General features: G+C 39.9%; 1 protein-coding gene across 1 annotated transcript in view; it reads right to left on the reverse strand.

Annotated features, from left to right (window-relative positions):
• The window catches only part of SYNE2 (spectrin repeat containing nuclear envelope protein 2), a 181,869-nt gene that overhangs the window by 110,918 nt on the left and 51,085 nt on the right, over window positions 1-19,866 (reverse strand). The window contains 14 exon segments of the mRNA XM_009644870.2: window positions 364-388; window positions 390-532; window positions 1,233-1,377; window positions 2,359-2,681; window positions 4,230-6,339; window positions 7,480-7,745; window positions 8,135-8,290; window positions 12,171-12,317; window positions 13,703-13,864; window positions 14,404-14,538; window positions 15,037-15,387; window positions 16,269-16,433; window positions 17,189-17,501; window positions 19,546-19,712. Of these exon segments, the coding sequence (XP_009643165.2) occupies window positions 364-388; window positions 390-532; window positions 1,233-1,377; window positions 2,359-2,681; window positions 4,230-6,339; window positions 7,480-7,745; window positions 8,135-8,290; window positions 12,171-12,317; window positions 13,703-13,864; window positions 14,404-14,538; window positions 15,037-15,387; window positions 16,269-16,433; window positions 17,189-17,501; window positions 19,546-19,712 (4,608 nt within the window).

Here is a 19,866-nt window from a genome sequence, read left to right on the forward strand (position 1 = left end):
ACCTTAAGTTACATTATTCATTTACTCATACACATGACTAAGTACTGGGAATTACATAGCCAGAGAGCTTGAACCTCTGACGTGTGCCAAAACATTTAAGTTTGCTCTAACAAAGCACACAACCACACACAGAGTTGTTCTGAGTTCAGAGAATTTGTCCTATAAATATCCCCATCATTTTTGACTCAAGAAAGGTTCAAGAAAGTTCAAGAACTTCTTGAAGTTCAAGAAAGGTTGGGGATAACTGGCTGATCAGTGGGTGGGAAATTATGTTCTGCACTGATCTCAGCCCTTTACATGCAATTTTACTGAGGACCCCATCCCTACCACATTCCCCAAAACTTAGTTTGTTGAGCAACTCACCTCTTCACTGATGTATTTCCATTCCTAAACCCAGCCAATTTTCCCACAGCACTGTTACAGTCCTGCCCAGTGCCCTGTCACTTCTCTTGCATAATCTCATCAGCTCTCCAGAGACCTGCCTCAGCTTCACAAGATCATCTTCCACCGAGTCAATGTTGGAGACTAAAATCTTACAGGAAAAACAAACAAGTAAATAAATAATACAGTCAGAAGTGTTAATGAAGCATTCAGTGCCATGATTAGGGCCCTCTAATAAAATGGCAATCACTCCACTGAGCCAGTTAAATATGCTTGTAATGAGAGAATTCTGTTGGCTAAGACTGTCGAGAAAAGATGGGCTAAAGAAAACAAACAGAACAGTGTGCCCAGGCAATTAGGTTGTTCTTACTTCTTTCTGGTTATTTGGAAGGGAAGAGAAATGAGCAGGAGTTACACATGTATAAAATGACAAGCCTGTAATATGATGAGCACTAAAAGAGAAGACAGCAAAAAGGTTCATTATAGCAGAGCTCTGATGAGGAGGCAGCAAGAGAGTCCTGGGTGGAGAAACTGGAAATCCTCTGATTTTCACTTCTGAGGGAAAACAAGGGCAATGTTAGAAATCTGATCAGTCCTAGTCCTGCAGAAAAGAAATGTAACACTACCTTAAGCACGGATAATGTTTAATTTCTACAGAAATAAGATGTACTCGTTTTACATGGTCAATTATAATCTGGACTTTTTAGAGGTATATATATTCTGTGGTTTTATATATACATAAATACAGGATAAAGAATTTCATTTCTTTCTACTACGATATCATATGGTGTGCATAGCTGCCATATCACAGTTTTGCATGAGTTTTTCAAGTTCTTCAGTGCCTCTCTTACCTTGCTTTCTTCTAAGTGCTCCAAAGCTTCTTTATAAGACATCGGTATTCGACACAAAGACTGTCTAAGCATCTTTTCCAGTCTGTTAAGATTATCACACACCTTGTCTTTGGTTTTTGTGTAGCTTTTATATTTTTCAAAATACCTGTAGGAAACAAGTAATAGACCAATTAAAATTTATTGTGGTTGCTCCTCTCTCCAACCATAATGCCCAGTAGAATTAAAAAAAAGTATCTTCTGAATTAATAGTCCTTACTATTTTGCAAGTTGTCTTCAATTAGCATTTGGTAGACACTTCAGGTCCAGTATCTGAGATACTTTAGAGAAGCATGTACGTAGAGGTAAAGAAATGTGTAAGGTATGTGTATCCATATATCAGCCATGGAGCTGCTCAAAAGAATTGTATGTCTTGATCTAAGTCTCCATCCTCTTCAGACATTCCCAAAAATTAGTTCCTGGTTGGTAACACACATTCTATTTGTCCCTACGATGTGTGGTCTGTCAAACTCTAATTTCTTATTTCTGTATCTTATCATCCCTTTTCTATTACCAAAGCCTTTAATGTCATCCAATTCTTTGATTATAAAAGCAGATTTTAAGGTTATGTTCAACAGAACCAGAAGCACTGGATCATGAGTGAGTGATTTAAAAATCCCTTACACTTCTATTTCTCTATATGTATCTGAAGGCCTTCAGATTTCTTCCATATACCTATACTTGAAAGAAGGAAACGATGGCCTGCATCTTGTTTGGTCTTTACCTTCTCAAGCCATCAGAATAGCCTATGGAAGACACACATTAGGGCCCCTCTGAAAACTATTCTAACCTGCACCAGCACTGAACTAGAGACTCTGGAAATGTGCTTTCTTCTGATTCCGGCACTATATGACACTCGGTCAAGCCCCATACATACTTTTTGGAATATAAAAAAAATTATTGCATTGTAAATTATTAACAATATGTTTATTGTCTGGTAATTTTCCTTCTATTACAATCACAACAGAAATGCTTACAGTTCTTTTTGCTGAATTACCTGGTTCTAGCGGAGAAGAAACAACACTGCATTTATTATCAGTCACATTTCTCATAATAAGGAACACAATCTAGGAAGATCTCTTAAACCTACCTCTGTTCATCAGCTTCCTTCCTTTGAGCCTTCTCCCTTAAAGCCAAACTTTTATTGACTAGTTCTGTTAAAGTATTTTCCAAACATATTTTGTCTTCTGGTTTCACTAGGTTTTTCAGCTTGGAGTACAGGTTTTCTATGTTAGCCTTTGCAGAGTTGAACTCTTCTTGTTTCCATTTTGGGGTATGACAGACCTCCTCTGAGCTACCAAGCTCTGCTGTGGCAGACTTGACTCGAGCTTCATAGTCCTCAAGGAACTTGGCAGCCCTCTGAATAGACTTGGTATAAAGCTCACCAGTCTTACATGCTTCCTCCAGAGCATTCTGGAAGCGTTAAAAAGACAAAGGAACAATCAATAAATATTTCTGTGCTCCTCTGGATCACCAGATGGTCTTCTCAGAATTTCATTCCTGGTTGTCTTTGAGACCAATGCTCCCAAAACCAGCCTGAGGAGGTGAGGGAAGACACATGGCAAACGCACTCTGCCTCCTAGGTAGCCACAGTGCAGTGCTGTAACCTATGGATTGATTGCACTCAGCCATAGGAACAGGGGTTATGAGGGAACTGCCAATACTGGAAAAGTCCAGAGAGAAGGATGGAAGGACACAAGAGCCATAAGATCCTTTATGGACATGGCAGTATATGTCTTGTTCAGAAAGGATAGCCCACACGTTGATGCTTTATTCTGCTCCATCCAGGGACATCTCCACTATGACTTGCCAAACTGCTTCTCACTAAACCCTCTTCTCGTATGTATTTATACACAGAATGTTGTGTGACTTTGCCAGCTCTTGGATTCCCACAGGGCAGAGAAAGTTTGGCATTGTGCTTCCCACACGATACCCAAGCAGTGAAGATGAAGCACAGCAAACCAGGAAATCTGGCAGCAGGACCGTATGTCCATCAGGGATGCTGAGTCCCTCCCCCTGTTATTAGCTACTACTTCGTATTTCCTCATTTGTATCCATTGATCTCTTGGGCAGTCAGGACATAGGTCTTCTTGACCAGGACACAGTTCCAGAACATCTCTGCTATGAAGGTCACCACTCTTCTGGTTTCCGACATAAATTTATTCACCAACTCTTTCTCTTTGTATTAACGCTGCCCTTTAACTTAAGCAGTCCTTTTCCATCCATTAAGCCTACCTCCAGCCTAATTACATTTCTCAGCTAGATTTCCCACTTGCCCTCAGCTTACCAGATTGAGCAAATTCAGTTTTATTAACTGCCCTCAACATTCCTCATCCCTCTAACAGCATCTGTTCCAGTTTGAGTGGACCTCTCCTGACAAAGGTATCAAAAATCGGATTGCTCCTCCAGCAATGCCTTATCAATGCCTTATATACTTGTGTTAAAGTCTTGGATCCCGGTCACCTTTCCTTTGCTCACTGTCCCCAAGGCCTGATCACATTGGCTTGACCTGTGCTTTACTCTCCTTGATCATTCCCAACTGGTAAGCTTTTTCTTTGTAGTATAAACAAGTAACTTCTGATTTTTTCATCATTGTCACTATTGAAAATGTTACATAAAATCAGTCCCAAGAATAATCCCAGGACAACTGCACCGAGTCTCTCTTCAGCTCAATATTTCAACACAACCTTTTCCTTCCTCCCCTTTACCTTTCTTTTCTTGTGCTAATCTCCACGGCTTGATTAAAATCAAACTGAATACAACTAATTTCTTTGTACCCTTAGTTTCTTATCGTGATTCCCATCATATCCACCAATGCAAAGATGATGATGGGCCGATTCAGTTATTAGAATAAAAGGAGGATATAAGTCATGAAAATCTAAACACTACAGTCACAGACACCTAATCTCAGTATTGGGAAAAGGCATATGGCCCATACCTTACTTTTATTAATATACTTACAACACGTGCAGTAATATCTGTCTTCAGTTGTATTTCATGATCTTGCAGTGTCTCTAATTTCATTTCTATACCAGCAGCAAGAGATTTTTCTTCTTGGTTTTCCCTCTCTTTTTCCATTACACATTTAATAGCAGAAATCTTTGCTTGCATCATATTCCGAATTGCTTCCCATCGCATCTTTTCATACCGCATTATTTTTATGTCTATCAGAAGTGGCTGCTGGAGCTCTAATTGAATATGCTTTATGACATGGAATATATGTTCTACTTCATTCTGGGTATCCTCCTTGTTTACACATTGGAGACCAGAGACCAAGTTTTGAAGAAACTGATTCAATTCCTCAGCATCGTTCTCCAGGCTCTTTATTTCTTTCCTCTTTGATTCTTTGAATGGTGTATCAAAGACCTCATTTTTGTTTATTTGATTTGCTACCTCCTGGGTTAAGCACAAGATTTGTTGAACTGTCTGAAACAGGATCTCTGCAGATATAAGATTCTCAGCAGGAGAAGAGCCAGAGCTATAATTTAGGATATTAGCTTCTTTTCTTACAGTGGAAGTCATAGTCTGGATTTCATTTAGCAATGCTTGAATCTTATCACATTCCCTAACAACATTATCAAAGCGTATTATCTTTCCTTTAATTTTATTTTTAATTTTAAAAAATTTAGTTTGCAATTCATCCAGCTGCACTGAGTTCCATTTTAGACCTACGCATTCAAAGATTTCTTTGTACTTCATTATTTGTGACAAATTGGACTGAAAAGCTAATACTTTTTCTTTAAGTGCTTTGCATTTATCCTTCACTTCCTGCTTGACACCTAATAATTCATCTTCTTCCAGGTTCATTTCACCGGACTGTAGATCATTAAGGTCTTGCTGCAATGAAGTTATTCCTTCAGCAAACTCTCTGTAGACAGTTATCTTTTTTTCTACTTCATGAAGTTTATTCTGAATTTGTCTCTGTGTCTTCCTTGCTCTATTCTTCAGACTTCTTAATTGATCAATCAAAAATAGTTGTTCAGACAGGCTCAGTTCCCCAGCTCTGACCTGACTCTCTTTACAGTGGGATGAGATAAGCCCTTCTATTTCCTGTATGTCCTTTAAAATCTCCTTTAAAATGTCTTGTTGATTGATTAATTCTGACCATGTGCTGGTTTGGTTCATGTCAGGCCTGGCAAGCATCTCAGCATTTCGAAGCTGGCAGTGAACTTTTTCTACTTCTGCAGTAAGTCTTTGCCTCTCCTCCAGCTGGAGCTCTAGGTGCTGTAATTTTTGAGCTGATTTTAAAACAAGAGCCTTGTAGGAATTCTGCAATGTTTGTAAAAGGAAGGTCATATCAGAGATCTCCTCTGGGTTCAAGCTGGGAACAATGTGCTGGAGCCCATAATCCAGTGATACAATCACAGGTTCTCTGTTTAGAACTTCCGTGCTCATAAGCTGACAACTTCTGATCTGTGATTTAACATCGCTGGGGAAAAGTGCTGCTTTCTGATCCAGAGAGGTCAGTGAATCTTTGACCCATGAAATATTTTCTTTGAGTCTCTTCATCGTTTCATGTTTCATGAGAGCAGGACCAGTGATCTGAACATCCTCTCGAGGAGTTTGTTGCGCTGATAAGGCTTCCAATTTGCTCTGCAAATCATGTATAGATTTCTCCAAAGCCACCTTCTCTTGATCACTCCAAATTCTTTTCATCTGCAGTTCAATCCTTCTTTTTAATAGAGAAAGACCATGTTTAATGTCCTGTAGCTCTGTGGTCCAAAGCACAGGGTATTTGGCCTTTCCTTCAGATGAGGTATACAACTCTGCTTGTACATACTGTTCTTGTATCAGTCTCTGAATATCCTGTGCTTTATTCATAAGCAGGTTAAATTCATCGATTTCTGCCACAACTTGATCATGTTTCTTTTGCACTGCTTGTTCCATGTGTTGCCACCATTGCTCCAGTTGTCTCATTTGGCTTTCGGTTAACACTTTATCCATGCATGTTAAATGCCGAGATAAACTTTCTTGCTGAGTTTTCAACTGATTTAAGACATCTCTTTCTTTTTTTAAGGACTCTATGCATGCCTTAATTTTCTCCAGAAGAACTGTGTTGTTCATAGGACCCCTGCCAAAAATATGAGTAGCATTAAAAAAAAAAATTCTCCTAAAACATGGACTAGACACATTTTAAAAAGAGAATTTCACTGTTTAGAAAATGATTCACTCACTTTATTTACTTAATCACATGTATCTCTCAATGTTCTCTCACAAATTTCCTAACCACCATTGCAGTATCATTATTTCTTGCTTATCTGTGCAGCGTTAGTTATTTCTAGAAATCTCTGCAGGAAAGCTATATTCTAATGTATGTTCTCTAAAACTACAGTATATACTAATACAGAATGTGTCATTTCCTAAAGGAATGTAGCCTCCCTTTAAAGTTACAATAAATAAAACGTAAAAATCAACTATAGTGTTAAGTCACCCCTAAGTGGGATTATGGTAATTTCTGATTTACAATGAAGGTAAAACTTAGTTATAAGAAAAACTTAAAAAATTCCCATTCATTCAAGATTAATTTGGAGGAGTTTATCTACTCATCTTTTATTTCCAGGAGTACTTTGAAATTCCCACCTAAAATACATTTAGCAGCTAGACTTTTATTCAATTTTTTTTCAATCTGTGCTGCAAATTAACAATTTTATAAAGTATTTTAAAGATTTTTCAAATTATTGTGATACATTATTGTGACCGATAAGCTAGATCCTTCTTTTGAAGGCTAATTCATAGATGGTACTAAGTATTTTGTGTGCGTTGGTTACCTCTGAATTGATACTGTAAACCTATTTATTGCCACAGAAATCTTCCTATCAAATAAGGTTAATTTTCAGAGTAATGAGATATTTCACTCAGAAAAAAAATTAGATCTCATGAGTCTTTAAAGAAAAATTAATATTTCACATCTGCCATATTTTTGCAAAAATATTTTAATATGGCTTTTATATAGGTTTTTAGCACAGAAACCATTTCTTTGTTTTGCCTAAAAAAATAAAAAGAGTAGATGTTGCTAAAGGACAGCAGAGAACCACCAGAAAAGCTTCTGTTTAAACTTACAAACCTATGAAACTTCTCTTGCTACCTAATGTTAACGAGATGGATAAAACACCCTATTCTTGCCTGAGCATTACTGAAGTATGGCGCGAAATTCAGTCTAGGACCATATTTGTTCTGCAACGTATTAACAGAAACCCTCCACTATACTTACATTTTTATGTTATCTTTTTCTGTTGACAAATTTTTCATTGAGGCCTGTGCAGCAGAAAGATTTTTCTGGTACTCATTAATTAAACAGTACTGTTGTTGCTTCACTGCCTTAACAGCATCTAGTTCTTGAAGCAGCCTGTCCCAGCAGGGCACCACAGGCTCTGCGGTTTGCAGCTCTGCTCTGTTTGATCCTGTTGCATTGGGAAATGCTTCTTGACTATGACACAAAGATTTTGCTTTCCATGTTTCCAGTTCAGTTTGTAAATTCTACAATCAAGCCCAGCACAGAGAGAGGATTAAAAGAGGATCTTAAACACTTTCAGCTTTCAGCATAAAATACAGATAAATACTGATACATCCACAAACATATGCTTGCTCAGTCACACGCAAATGAGCACGCATGCCTGTGCACATCATGGAAGCACACGCGCAATCACGGTATATCTACTACTGCGCTCCAGAAGAACGCTACAAAATATGGTGTTTACAGGGACATATTTGCATAACGGCACAGTGTTTGTAGATTACCTCATAGACAAACTGACTAATCATGCAGTCAAACCTTAGATAAGACTATATGCAACAATTTTATTTTGCCCAATTCCGTAAGTGTATCACTACATTAACAATGAGGAATGACTTTGCAATTTCCATACCTCCAGCTCTTTTAGTTGTTCATTTATGAGCACAATATCCAGTTCAGCCACTTCATTTTTCAGCTCATTGACCTTTTGTTCCTCTTCAAAATATTCAGTGTTTACTTGCACTCCAGGAAATAGTTCTTTTTGGACAACCACTTCTGCACCTGTGTCCTACAATACAAAACAGCATTCTTATTTCCGAAGGTCCTAAACCAGTAAGTTTTCTGACTCCAACACTTTGCTTCATATGTTTAAGCCATGCCTAAATCCTGCTGTGGTTTCCCCCACAGCGTCTGTGGGTCAACCAGGACCTAGGGGCTGGAACCTCCATCACTATCCCCCACCTCTGCAGTCACCCTGGCTTGCCAGCACTGCTCAGATCACTATGAATAGCTCAGATAACTATAGCTCTGCCCATCATTTTAAGTTTGGAACTCTGCTACTCCCACCTTCAAGTAACATCCTCCCTGCACCCACCTCTGCTACTGATAAATTCACAGGTCTACCCTGCCTTGTCCCCCTCCTCTTTACACATTCATGGACCTTTAACCTCTCCTCACACCCACGTTCCTTCTGCTCAGCACCTGGCTTGCTATACTGCTGTGTCCTTCACCAGGACCACCTCTTCAACTGGTCTTCACAGGGCAACCCACGCATGAAACAGTTTGGCTGTGACACAAAGCCACGGCTGCTACTGCCACAAGTGATAACTGAAATCAGGAGTAAGATAAGCTAGGGAGCCATGTCTCAATCGGGGTGGGGAGGAAGGGAACAGGGGGCTCCAGAGCCAGTCCCTGGCAGTGCCATCGATTCCCACAATGACAGAAGGACAAGTCACTTGGGCTGTGACCCAGTTCAACAGCCCAGCAGCAGAGCTGAGGTTGTTGCCCAGGTGGATGCTCTTAGCTAGTCCCAGTTCAGATGTAAAACAATCTTCTAAATCACCTTCAGCTATTGCAGACAACAACATAAATGAAATGTCACAGGCTTATTGGGTCACATGGTGGTACCTTAAAAATCTTTCTGTATTTCCCTTCCCCCAGTACCTGTCTATATCTGGTGTAATCTGTGATCTGTTTCACACAGAGACTTCATGTGAGTGAATGCATACAAATATACAAATATGACTACAGTGTGAGCTTCTCCATGGTACCAACATATGAAATGAGCAATGAGTAAAAAATTCTTGTTTGATAAACTTACTGTATTGCTACTTTAGATACTATTTTACTAGGACGCAGCCAGCTATCCCTGCAGCCATATCACTTGTAAACTGTCACTGTCGTCTGTCTCTCTGTCGGTCATGAGCTATCCAAAATATACCTGCTTCCAAGTGTAGAAAACATGTAGCACATTGTAGGCATTATCAGAAAAGCATAATTCTATTTATTTGAACTCTTTTAGTTATTTTCAGTCAAAACTGAAGGGGACAACTCTTGAAATAGTCAAACAGAGAACTTTTCCATTTCTCTGTGTATACATTCGTAACGGCTGTATCAATTCAGACATAAGATTTCAACTTAAGAGACGTTGGAGTGCTATAGAACTGAAGTAGCAGAAAAACTCAGCTAAGCTATCACAGAGTGAGGAGGAAATCCACTTTACCAAGTTGAAATATAAATGCATCAAAACACACAGAAAAGTAAGTGTCCCGACACTAAAAAAAACCCCAGGATTGCTGTGTACGTGTTTTGCTTGGTTTTATGATGTTCTCAATGTCTACCATGGCGCTGCCTCCCCGGATACACAGACACATAGCATCAATCTCCCCGCACAATAGTTTTAATGTTTCTCATAGTCTTTCAGTCCATCAGATGGTTGGAGAGGGAGGAAAACATGAGAAGGGAAGAGAATGGTGGTTGCTAACCAGCTACTATCCTTCAGGTACAAAGCCAGGGCTCCCCTGCTGACTCTTCACAGTGCGGGCCTGTAGGAAAACGTCAAATATGACTTTGGCTTGAGGCTAGAGTATAGCCCACAGTTTAAACCCTTTCTTATCTAACACCTTCCTCAGGAAATCAGCAGAACCTACTTTCCCTTCCCTTTGCAAGCTCCAAATCAATTGAATACACACATTTACAGATCATGTTTAGAAGTGAAAATCAGCCAGTATAGAATAGAATAGTTTTTAGTTGGAAGGGTCTTACAATGATCATCTAGATCAACTGCCTGACCAGTTCAGGGCTGACCAAAAGTTAAAGCATGCTATTATGGGCATTGTCCAAATGTCTCTTAAACACTGACAGGCTTGGAGCATTGACCACCTCTCCAGTGTTTGACCACCCTCTTGGTAAAGAAATGCTTCCTAATGTCCAGTCTAAACCTTCCACGGTACAGCTTTCAATCATTCCCATGTGTCCTATCACTGGATCGCAGGGAGAAGAGCTCAGCACCTCCCTCTCCACTTCCCTGCCTCAGGCAGCTGTAGAGAGCAGTGAGATCACCACCCCTCACCCTCCTTGTCTCCACAGTAGACAAGCCCAAAGTCCTCAGCTGCTCCTCATGGGACATTCCTTCCAGTCCTTTCACCAGCTTTGTTGCTCTCCTCTGTACCCATCCAAGGACCTTCACATCCTTCTTAAATTGTGGGGCCCAGAACTGCACACAGTATTCAAGGTGAGGCCGCATCAACACTAAATTCAGTAGGATAATCACCTCTTTTGACTGACTGTGTTTAGTGCACCTTGGGCTTGCCCTCTTGGCAGCCAGTGCACACTGCTGACTCCTATTGAGCTACAAGAAGGACACTGAGGGTCTGGAGCGTGTCCAAACAAGAGCAATGAAGCTAGTGAAGGATCTAGAGCACAAGTCTTATGAGGAGCAGCTGAGGGAACTGGGGAAGAAGAGGAGGCTGAGAGGAGACCTTACCACTCTCTACAGCTACCTGAAAGGAGATGGTGGCGAGGTGGGTGTTGATCTCTTCTCCCAGTGATAGGACAAGAGGAAGCGGCCTCAAGTTGCACCAGGGGAGGTTTATATTGGATATTAGGGAAAAATTTCTTCACAAAAAGGGTTATCAGGCACTGGAATGGGCTGCGTGCCAGTGGTTGAGTCCCCATCCCTGGAGGTATTTAAAGGACATGAAGATGAGGTGCTTAGGGACATGGTTTAGTGGTGAACTTGGCAGTGTCAGGTTGACGGTTGGACTCAATGATCTTAAAGGTCTTTTCCAACCTAAATGATTCTGATTCTATGATGATTGCATTGTTCTTTAAATGCTTTTCAATAGTACTCAGTATGATCTTCTCCATAACTGAGGTTAGACTAACAGGTCTCTAGTTTCCTGGGTCTTCCCTCACCCCCTTCTTGTAAATTGGAATAATATTGGCTAGCTTCCAGTCAGCTGGGACCTCCCCAGACTCCCCAGACCTTTGGGAAATTTTGTTGGGGTTTCCAGTTGGAGCAGATGTGCAAGTCCCAGGTAAGACCTGCCAATGGACAGGCCAGCTGTGGACCTGCCTAGAGATTTAACTGTGAAGAATAGATCTGGCCCTACCTTCAACTTAAGAATGTGGTGACCAAGGGTCAGCAGTCATGGGGCACTTGTGATCTAATACCCTCACTCTTAAAGAATAGACTTAGTAATGTCATTTAGTAATGTACCTTGTTATTCATTCAGCTTGAATTCATTCTCCTCTCTCTATTTTATTTATTTTATTATGCTGGATCACCCTTGGATTTCAGTTTTCTGATATGCCTTCCTTATGATGGCAAAGACTATCACAGCTAACTATAATAACATAGAAAGAAGTTGTATTGATTAACATTTAAAGAGAAATTCTAAATGTCATAAAATAAGACTGATTAAGATGGCTCTGAAAACCAAAATTGCTCTTTTGAATAGATCCACTGAAAAATATGATGTGGCTAACATGTTGGATAAAGTTCAAAACTACCATGAACATAAAGCAGAACTACACACAATACTCTTGATTTTGATGTGACAGTAATTGCCTCTTCTTCTATAACCGAACTTCAGCTGAAGTCCATGTGGAAACTAAAATTCAATGACTCTGACAAATGGAGCTTGGAATAACAGAACATGGGTTACCTCATGTGCAGAAACTGGGGGATTAGATTCCAGACCACCTTTCTCAGCTGCTGCAGATTTCAGGACTTGACTCTTCTGGCACACCCTTTGTTGAACCTGCTCCACATCTTCTGTATATGATTGATTCTTGACATCACTAGGTTTCTCCTTTGGTGTAAGAAAAATAAAAGAAACAAGTAACCAACTAATCAAACCTGCTGAGTAGTAATGACAGTGCTTGAGATGACAAAGTCATTAAGCCCATAATTACAGGTAGATGAGGAAAGCCACGATTACATCTCATAATTTATTGTGGGCAAGGTTATGGCAAAGGAAACCATTTAGAAGAAGCAGTGCTGTAATTTTGTTATAAATTTTTAGAAAAATTGCATATTACAAGAGTTCTTCATCTGACGTACACTGTTCACGTTTCATTATTCTAAGCATGGACCTTGAACTGTGCACCCCTGGATGCAGTCTTGAACACATTTTTTAAAAGGTTCAGCTTTTTCCTGAGGCTCCAAAATTGTACTTGTAATGAAGACAGAGAGTCTGTGGTTAGACACCCATCCGATTACCAGGCAGGATATTCCCATAGGCAGCCCAGGGGTTTGCTGTATGTACATGCTGGGGTATTTGCTGACTGTAAATTCTGCCTGAGTTTTTTTATCATCTGGAGGCAGATAAAACAAAACAGACAACTACAGAAAATAAAGAATGGCAAATCCTTACAGCATGAGCATGGTGGAAAATACAGCATCGGGGACCTATCCGTGCTGCACAGCTATTTGAGCAGGTGGCTGCAAGTCAGTTAGGATATGTACTGAAAGTATCCCACCTGGAACTCAGAATGAGTTTACCCCAATTCTCAGCAAGCTCATGAGTGCACGCTGTGCTCCACCTTGTCACAGCTACACTGCTTTCAGCATCCCACGCAGTTTGCTACAACTCAAGGTCTGAGAAGAGCCTGGCTCTGTCTTCTCTGTAACACCCCTTCAAGGAGGGGATGACAGCAACAAGACCCATGTTAGCCTTTCCATCTCCAAAAAGAACTTAGCCTCCTCCCACTCATTATGACTCCAGCTCCTAAACACTGCTCTAGTTTGTCAAAATTCTCCTTGTACCAGGGTGCACCAAAGAGGACATGGTATTTCAAATGCAGCCTCATACACACAAAGTAAGTATGCAAATAAGAAGTCTAAATAAATGAAATAGATTCAAGCAAAACGGTAAGATGACTTCAAAATACGTCCAGGTGACTTGGAATGCAATATCCTCAGCAAACCATTTTGTGGCAGCTGTTTCTGCTTTTCTGTTTCATTATCATGGGGTAATGAAAAAACAAAACACCCTCCATACTGATTTTAAATGTACAGGAAAGGATTCAGAGAGTTAACACATACTAAATATACAGCACATCAGGCAAAAATACCTCAGTATAACTTGAAGGTTTTGTTAATTATTTATTTATTAGAAATATCATCCCCACTGCAACTAAACTGTGTACATATACCCTCAAATTCAATCACTCGTGTAATGTCATGTCCAATTACCTCTGTTGGTTGGGTTTCCTTTCTTGTTTCATCACCTTCAATACCAACACCATCCTGATGCCTTTCCAGTTCTGCTTCACCACCTTGAACCACATTGTCCAGAACATCCTCTTGGACCCTATCATGTTTGTCCATACCTGGACTCTCTTTATCAGCATCCCCCTGATTTGAAAAATACATAATGTTTACAACCAGTAGAAGTTTACTAAGGAACATCACACTCCATAGGCTGTCTGTTCTACCTTCAGTTTAGCTTAATGAATGAAGAAGAAGGGTGAGGTAACCCAAACCCAGAGTCTCTTGGAAATGCCTGCTCAGATCAGTTTGCCATATTGGGACCTTAATCACTATGAAACACAAACCAAACAAGAGTAAGTGCTCACACGTCTTTTAATAATGTCATAGAAGTTTCTGCTTAGACACATTTGGCAACTCAACCATTGATCTTGCTCCTTCTCCAGAAATCCCAGTAGGGATGGTTTTGCATCATGGAGAAAGGGGGTCCAAGCCCTGGCGGCTTGTAAAGATCATCAGATTGATCTCTCGCACACTTCACATGTACAAGGCTTTACCTATCACCAGGTAAGGAAAATGTGTCTCTGTAAGACTACAGATTTTAAAGAATCACATATGCATTTCTAGTGAACACACACACACACATATATATATACACTGACATGTATTAGAAAACAGTCAGGCACCTGAACAGTCTGCCCCAATCTGTCCTTGCTTTGACAGATACCCTGTAATGGGCTGTCTGACAAAACACTGCTTTCCTCCAAAAGTGGATCATTTTGCTTGTCTTTCTCTGCCACATTTCCATTTACATCTTGACCCTATGAGAAATGAAATAAAAGAAAACCTGCTTGTGTGACTGTAAACATTGTATCTGAACATTAGATCTCTGAATGGCAAAAATTATTATCTACAAAAACAAACAGGACAAATATTGTGCTGCAGTTCTAACCAAGTCTTACTGGTTTAAGAGAAGCTCTCAAAGTTCTTTGTCAGAGGGGTATCTGCAATTTTCTCATCTATACACCTTCTCCCTTCATGTCCTGACCAAGGATACAGTGCAAGAGAAAGCTATACACAGGCTGTGTTTAAATGGAAAACTGCAGTTTTGAATAGACATTACTGGCTTGTTACAGACTTGTTATAACAAGTTAAGGGAGTTGTTCTCCACATCTTTGATTTATACACATATATTTACAGAAGGCTTAATTTCAATGAAATTAAGGATGCAATATAGGATGCAATGTACAAAAGGCATTTGAGAGACAGTTGTCTCTAACTAGTCTTCCACTGTCATTACTGGCAACAAATATACTCACATCATGCATTTCCAAAGACTCCTTTACTGCTGTGGGGCTCTCTTCTGCAGTGACAGGAGTATCAGAAGTGATCTGTATCTCTCTCTTCAGCATTGTATCTGCCTCATCTTCTATTTGTATTTCATTACCAAATTCATCTTTTAACTCAAGGGCTTCACTGCAAATATTTTCCTCCTTTTGCTTGACATTTTCAAGTCTTTCTTCCAGACTCCTGTGTTCCCTCTGAAGTGTTTCAATCTCATCCTTAATAAACTTCTGTCCTGGTGAAGAGGTGTTTTGTTTAACAGTTTCTGCTAAAACCAAAATCTTGTTTAACGTGTCTTCACATCGACTAAGAGGTGCTTGTTGTTCCTTTAAACACAAAGAAAACATTTTATTGAAAAATATCTTCACTCAATATACTTAATGCTAAGATCTCAAGTCACTCACTATAATCATAAATATTTGTTGTAAACAACAAATTGTGCTGAAAAGTGCATGCAGACCTATTTGCTGCAGAAAGTCAAATATTAAACCAGTAATTTTAGTCAGCCATTTTTATGAACAGAGAACACCTGCAGCTATAAGCATGACAACAATGATAAAATAATCAGACAGTATGCTGTGAGGTCCGTGGTGATCTTTCCAAATTCTGAACAGATAACCCCCCTCCCTCTCCTATTCCTTTTTACTTGTTAGAGGTAAATTCTGGAGGAAGGAGAATTGCAATGATCCGTATCTGAGCTATGGTTTCAGCTTTCAGTAGCTCTCTATGCTCACAACTACAAGACTCTTATCCATTCTGCCCAAGTGCAAAAGAATGTCTACTTATGCATGAAGGACACTCCTTAAAACTGAACTTGGCTCGCTGACATTTTCCTAAGCTTTCTGCTCTGGCTAATTTAAAGACACTTACTAACACCAAATTTAATCTCCTTCCTCATTATGACCAGACAGGGGAAAAAACCAAAACAAAAAACAACGAACCAAACTGAAAAAGCCTGTGCACTTGAGCTAGGACAATTCTACCTTCAATTCAGCTGACAGTAAAGGCCCATCCAGTTCATTAAGAGTGGTTTTAGGCCTACAATTATCTTGATAAAAGGAACTACACATGTACTTTCTAAAATATGAAGGTTTCTTAGTTTTTCAGTTTGACACCATCAGCAATTCTCTTCTATAATATATAATGGTGTCTACAAGCCTCTAAGGAATGGACCCACTTTCTCCATGATGCAAAACCTGCAACATACCTGTGATTTCAACTTGTTTTGTTCAGCTGATGGTTGTTCCAATGCTGGACCTTCGCAATCAGCAAGCTTCTTAGAGACAGTTTTCAGCTCAGTGCTCAGGCCTGCTACCATATCCTGAAACTGCTGATGCTCTTGGACACGGCTTTCCAATGTCTGCACTATGGTCTAGAAATCAAGGAGTTTCTAGGATTAGTCCACCATTAACTCAGACAAATGTAACTAACCCACAGACCGTCACAGCTTTTCCAGGACCTCAGCAGCACAAAGAACTTGCTTGTTTCCCATAAAATATCCAGTTAATCACAGGTGCACAGAAAATATCTTGCCCTCTTCCCAGCACATCATGGACTCCATGAACAAAATCTTCATTAGTAGCAGGAAGGAGAAGAGTTTGCATTCCATAAAAATATACTTCTAAAAGGGATGGTTTTTATCCAAAATGGATGAAAGATTAGATGCAGAATGCCGCATGGGTGCAAATACAATTTGCACTGAACTGGGTGGAACCAATAACAAACAAGATGCAGGAAAAGCTATTCATACTTCCAAAAGAAAAAAAAAAACCTACCGTGGCTTGGAGATTATAGGAAGGAATGCTTCATATTACAGCTATCTGAATCTGTTTATACAGGTATAAAATGTTATTCTTCACACTTACCTTGGTTTCATTTGTTTAAACATTTATCCCTCTGCAAAGCACAAGGTGGTGAAAAATTTGAGCTTCTAGTGGTCTTTTTCTCCACAGTGAGAGGGAGGGAGGGGCGGGGGGGGGGATATCTCTGCCCTTCTACAGAGGAACTTTCACCACTCCCAATTCTACCCATAAAGTTGCCAGCTGAATGACACTACAGGCAAACAGTGAGAACTGCAATCAACAGGCATACCAATAATCTCATACGGAAAGAGAGTGAGGTTCCAACCTGTAGCTGGCTGAGCAGATTTTCATGTTGGTGCTTTAATTCCAACCATTCCACCTCTGCGAAGGAGGGAACCCCAGCGTGATCCTGTAGGTGATCTTCCTGGCTTTTCAGTTCATTAAATTGGGAAGTTAAGTCTTCTGCCTTCTGCAGGAGTTCGGCATAGTTTGTCAGCTGAACTTGCTTCTCCTGCAGACCAGGCTGAAGGGCAAAACCTATCTCCTGTTGCTGTTTCTGCAGTTCAGTTAAAGCCAGTCTCAGATCTTCTTTGCTTTGCTCATATTGTTCCCTGTTGAATTGAAGTTGCTCTTGAGGGCTAAGAAAAAATAGTATTAGTAGTATTATAGATAGTACATGTAGATATTAGTAGATAGATAGTGGTATAGATATTATAAATAGTGTTTAATAGTACTGATTTTTTTTTATTCATTAGCTAGAAAATGTCAAATTGTGAACAAGTCAACCATTAGAATGGACTTGAGCATACTGAATATGTTTCTTCAGGTTTTAAATTACTGATCAGCTTTAGACTGGAATTTTCAAGGTGATGAAAATAAAAAACCCTGAAATTATTGCTGCTGGACTTAAATGCAGGACAAGTGACTAACCCTCTTAAACCTTAACCTGTAAACCCATAGTTTCTAGCATCTGAGATGTGGTGCCCATGCTCTGTATTTTACTGCTTTTCTTTACAGCAGAAGTTCTGTTTAAAACTACAATATGGCTATGAATGTATTTTCCTTGACAACTCCTTATGACATTCTCCTGAAAGGGAATGTTCTGCAGAAGATACACACTGGACTGATTGAGATGGGGCTGGGGGAGTGGTTTAGAGATACAGACAACAAAACCAGCATATGCAACATGGGTCATGCTAGCACAATCCAGTGCCTACTTCCCTGACCTTGATGTTGGATTTCAATTCGTGTGCTTGATAAGCATGCATGCTGATCTGCTGCAGGTGAATAGGTTGCATTTGTCTACAGGAAATATGCAACTATGACCAGTGAGACAGAAGTAACATTTTTATGTTCACATTCAGTAATGAAACTCAGATATTTTCCAGATGGAACTTAAATGCCAACATTTGAAAATATGATCCCACACAAACAAATCCAAATAAATAAAGTCTGGTTACAATTCTGTAAAGTACAGCAGGATAAATGAGGACAGAAGCAAAGCTTAAGTGTTTTGTTTTTTGCCCCTCAAGATTCATATTTTTTGGCAAATGACAAATAAAGCATAGTCTCACATATGTTAAGTACTCTTGCTTCAAGTTCCCTATTCCAGCTTCACAGTGCTGCTATTGCCATGTTGCATTTGTTATTTACAGGCCTGATCCTGCAAGGTCCTGAGCATCTCTTCAGATGTGCTGAGCACCCCATCTCCTGTCTTCAGCATACTGTGAAGAGGGTGCTCTGCATTCTGCTGTGTTGGATCCAATATAGCCAATGCTCTATCTTTCTGAACGCCACTTGTGTTGCTTGTACTGAATGCTCAGGAGTAAGAGAAGGCAACTGAATATTTTCAAAAATACTTATTTTTAATAATTCATTCCCTGGTCATTTTTTAAAAAGTATATAGTAGGCCTATTCTAGCTTCCATTGATCTCAACAGCGAAGTTCCCAGTGTTTTTACTGAAAATTGGTTCAAGAACATTATGGCAGACAAATATCTTGAAAGTGTCTGCATGTGCAGAATCAGAACTTCAGTTTATGTTTACACAACACACCTGGAATCATCTGACATGTTTTAAAGAATCAAATTGACTCTCAGGCACAGTTGCCACCATGCCAGCAACAGTGAAGTGCCTTTGCTGACTTAACAATACCAGCTGCCACAGGCAAGAAAGCCTCTCCTAGAGCCAGAATAAACCAGGCTTTAAAAACTCTACTTTAAAAATCCCAGCCTCCTGGATTTACCTCAAACTCTCTTCTGAAGCAGTACAAATCTGTGCAAAGCTAGATCCCACCTCTGCTTGGGGACCATGCCTGGGGCACAGAGCCCAGATCACATTGCAGGGAAGGGTCACCGCAGTGGTTAAATCAGTGCACCCTCACTGCACAGTCTAATGAAACAAGGAGCACTGGCTGCACATTTTTTTATTTTTTACAAGGGGAGCTGGGAAGACCCCATCATCTCTCCTGCCACTCCCCTTACACCTCCTGGCTATACCCTGCACTTGACTATTCAATCCAAACTGTGACCTGCCCCTCTACAACACTGCAGAAATACAAGTATTTTTGTAGGTATCTTGTTCTGTCCCCAAATAACATAAATGGAACTGGTGCAGGAAGAAGAAAAGAAAGTTGATACAGCAGTAAGTAATCTGTACTGCCTCTTGGTAAATTCCACATTACCTTCTATATTCAGTGGCTAACTGACAGACGCTTTCCCACTGGTTCTGGAGCTCAGAAATAGTCTGCTGAATTACTGGCTTCATTTTCTCATTTCTCATTAAAGTTTCTCCTAGAGCTACCATGTTCTGTATTTTGGCCTCTGTTGCATCTTTGAGAGCTGTGATTTCCTGTATTAAACAAGAAGCAGAAGCAGTACATATGCAACTATTTTTGGTTACAGAATAAAAGGTATCACCAATGATTTTTTCCATACTTTGTACACTGCTGTTCAAGACAAAAGAATTCTCCTCCTAGTATATCACATAACTGATACAAAAATGG

Source organism: Egretta garzetta, unplaced genomic scaffold (genome assembly GCF_000687185.1).
Source record: "Egretta garzetta isolate BGI_Z169 unplaced genomic scaffold, ASM68718v1 scaffold508, whole genome shotgun sequence".
Classification (NCBI taxonomy): Eukaryota; Metazoa; Chordata; class Aves; order Pelecaniformes; family Ardeidae; genus Egretta; species Egretta garzetta.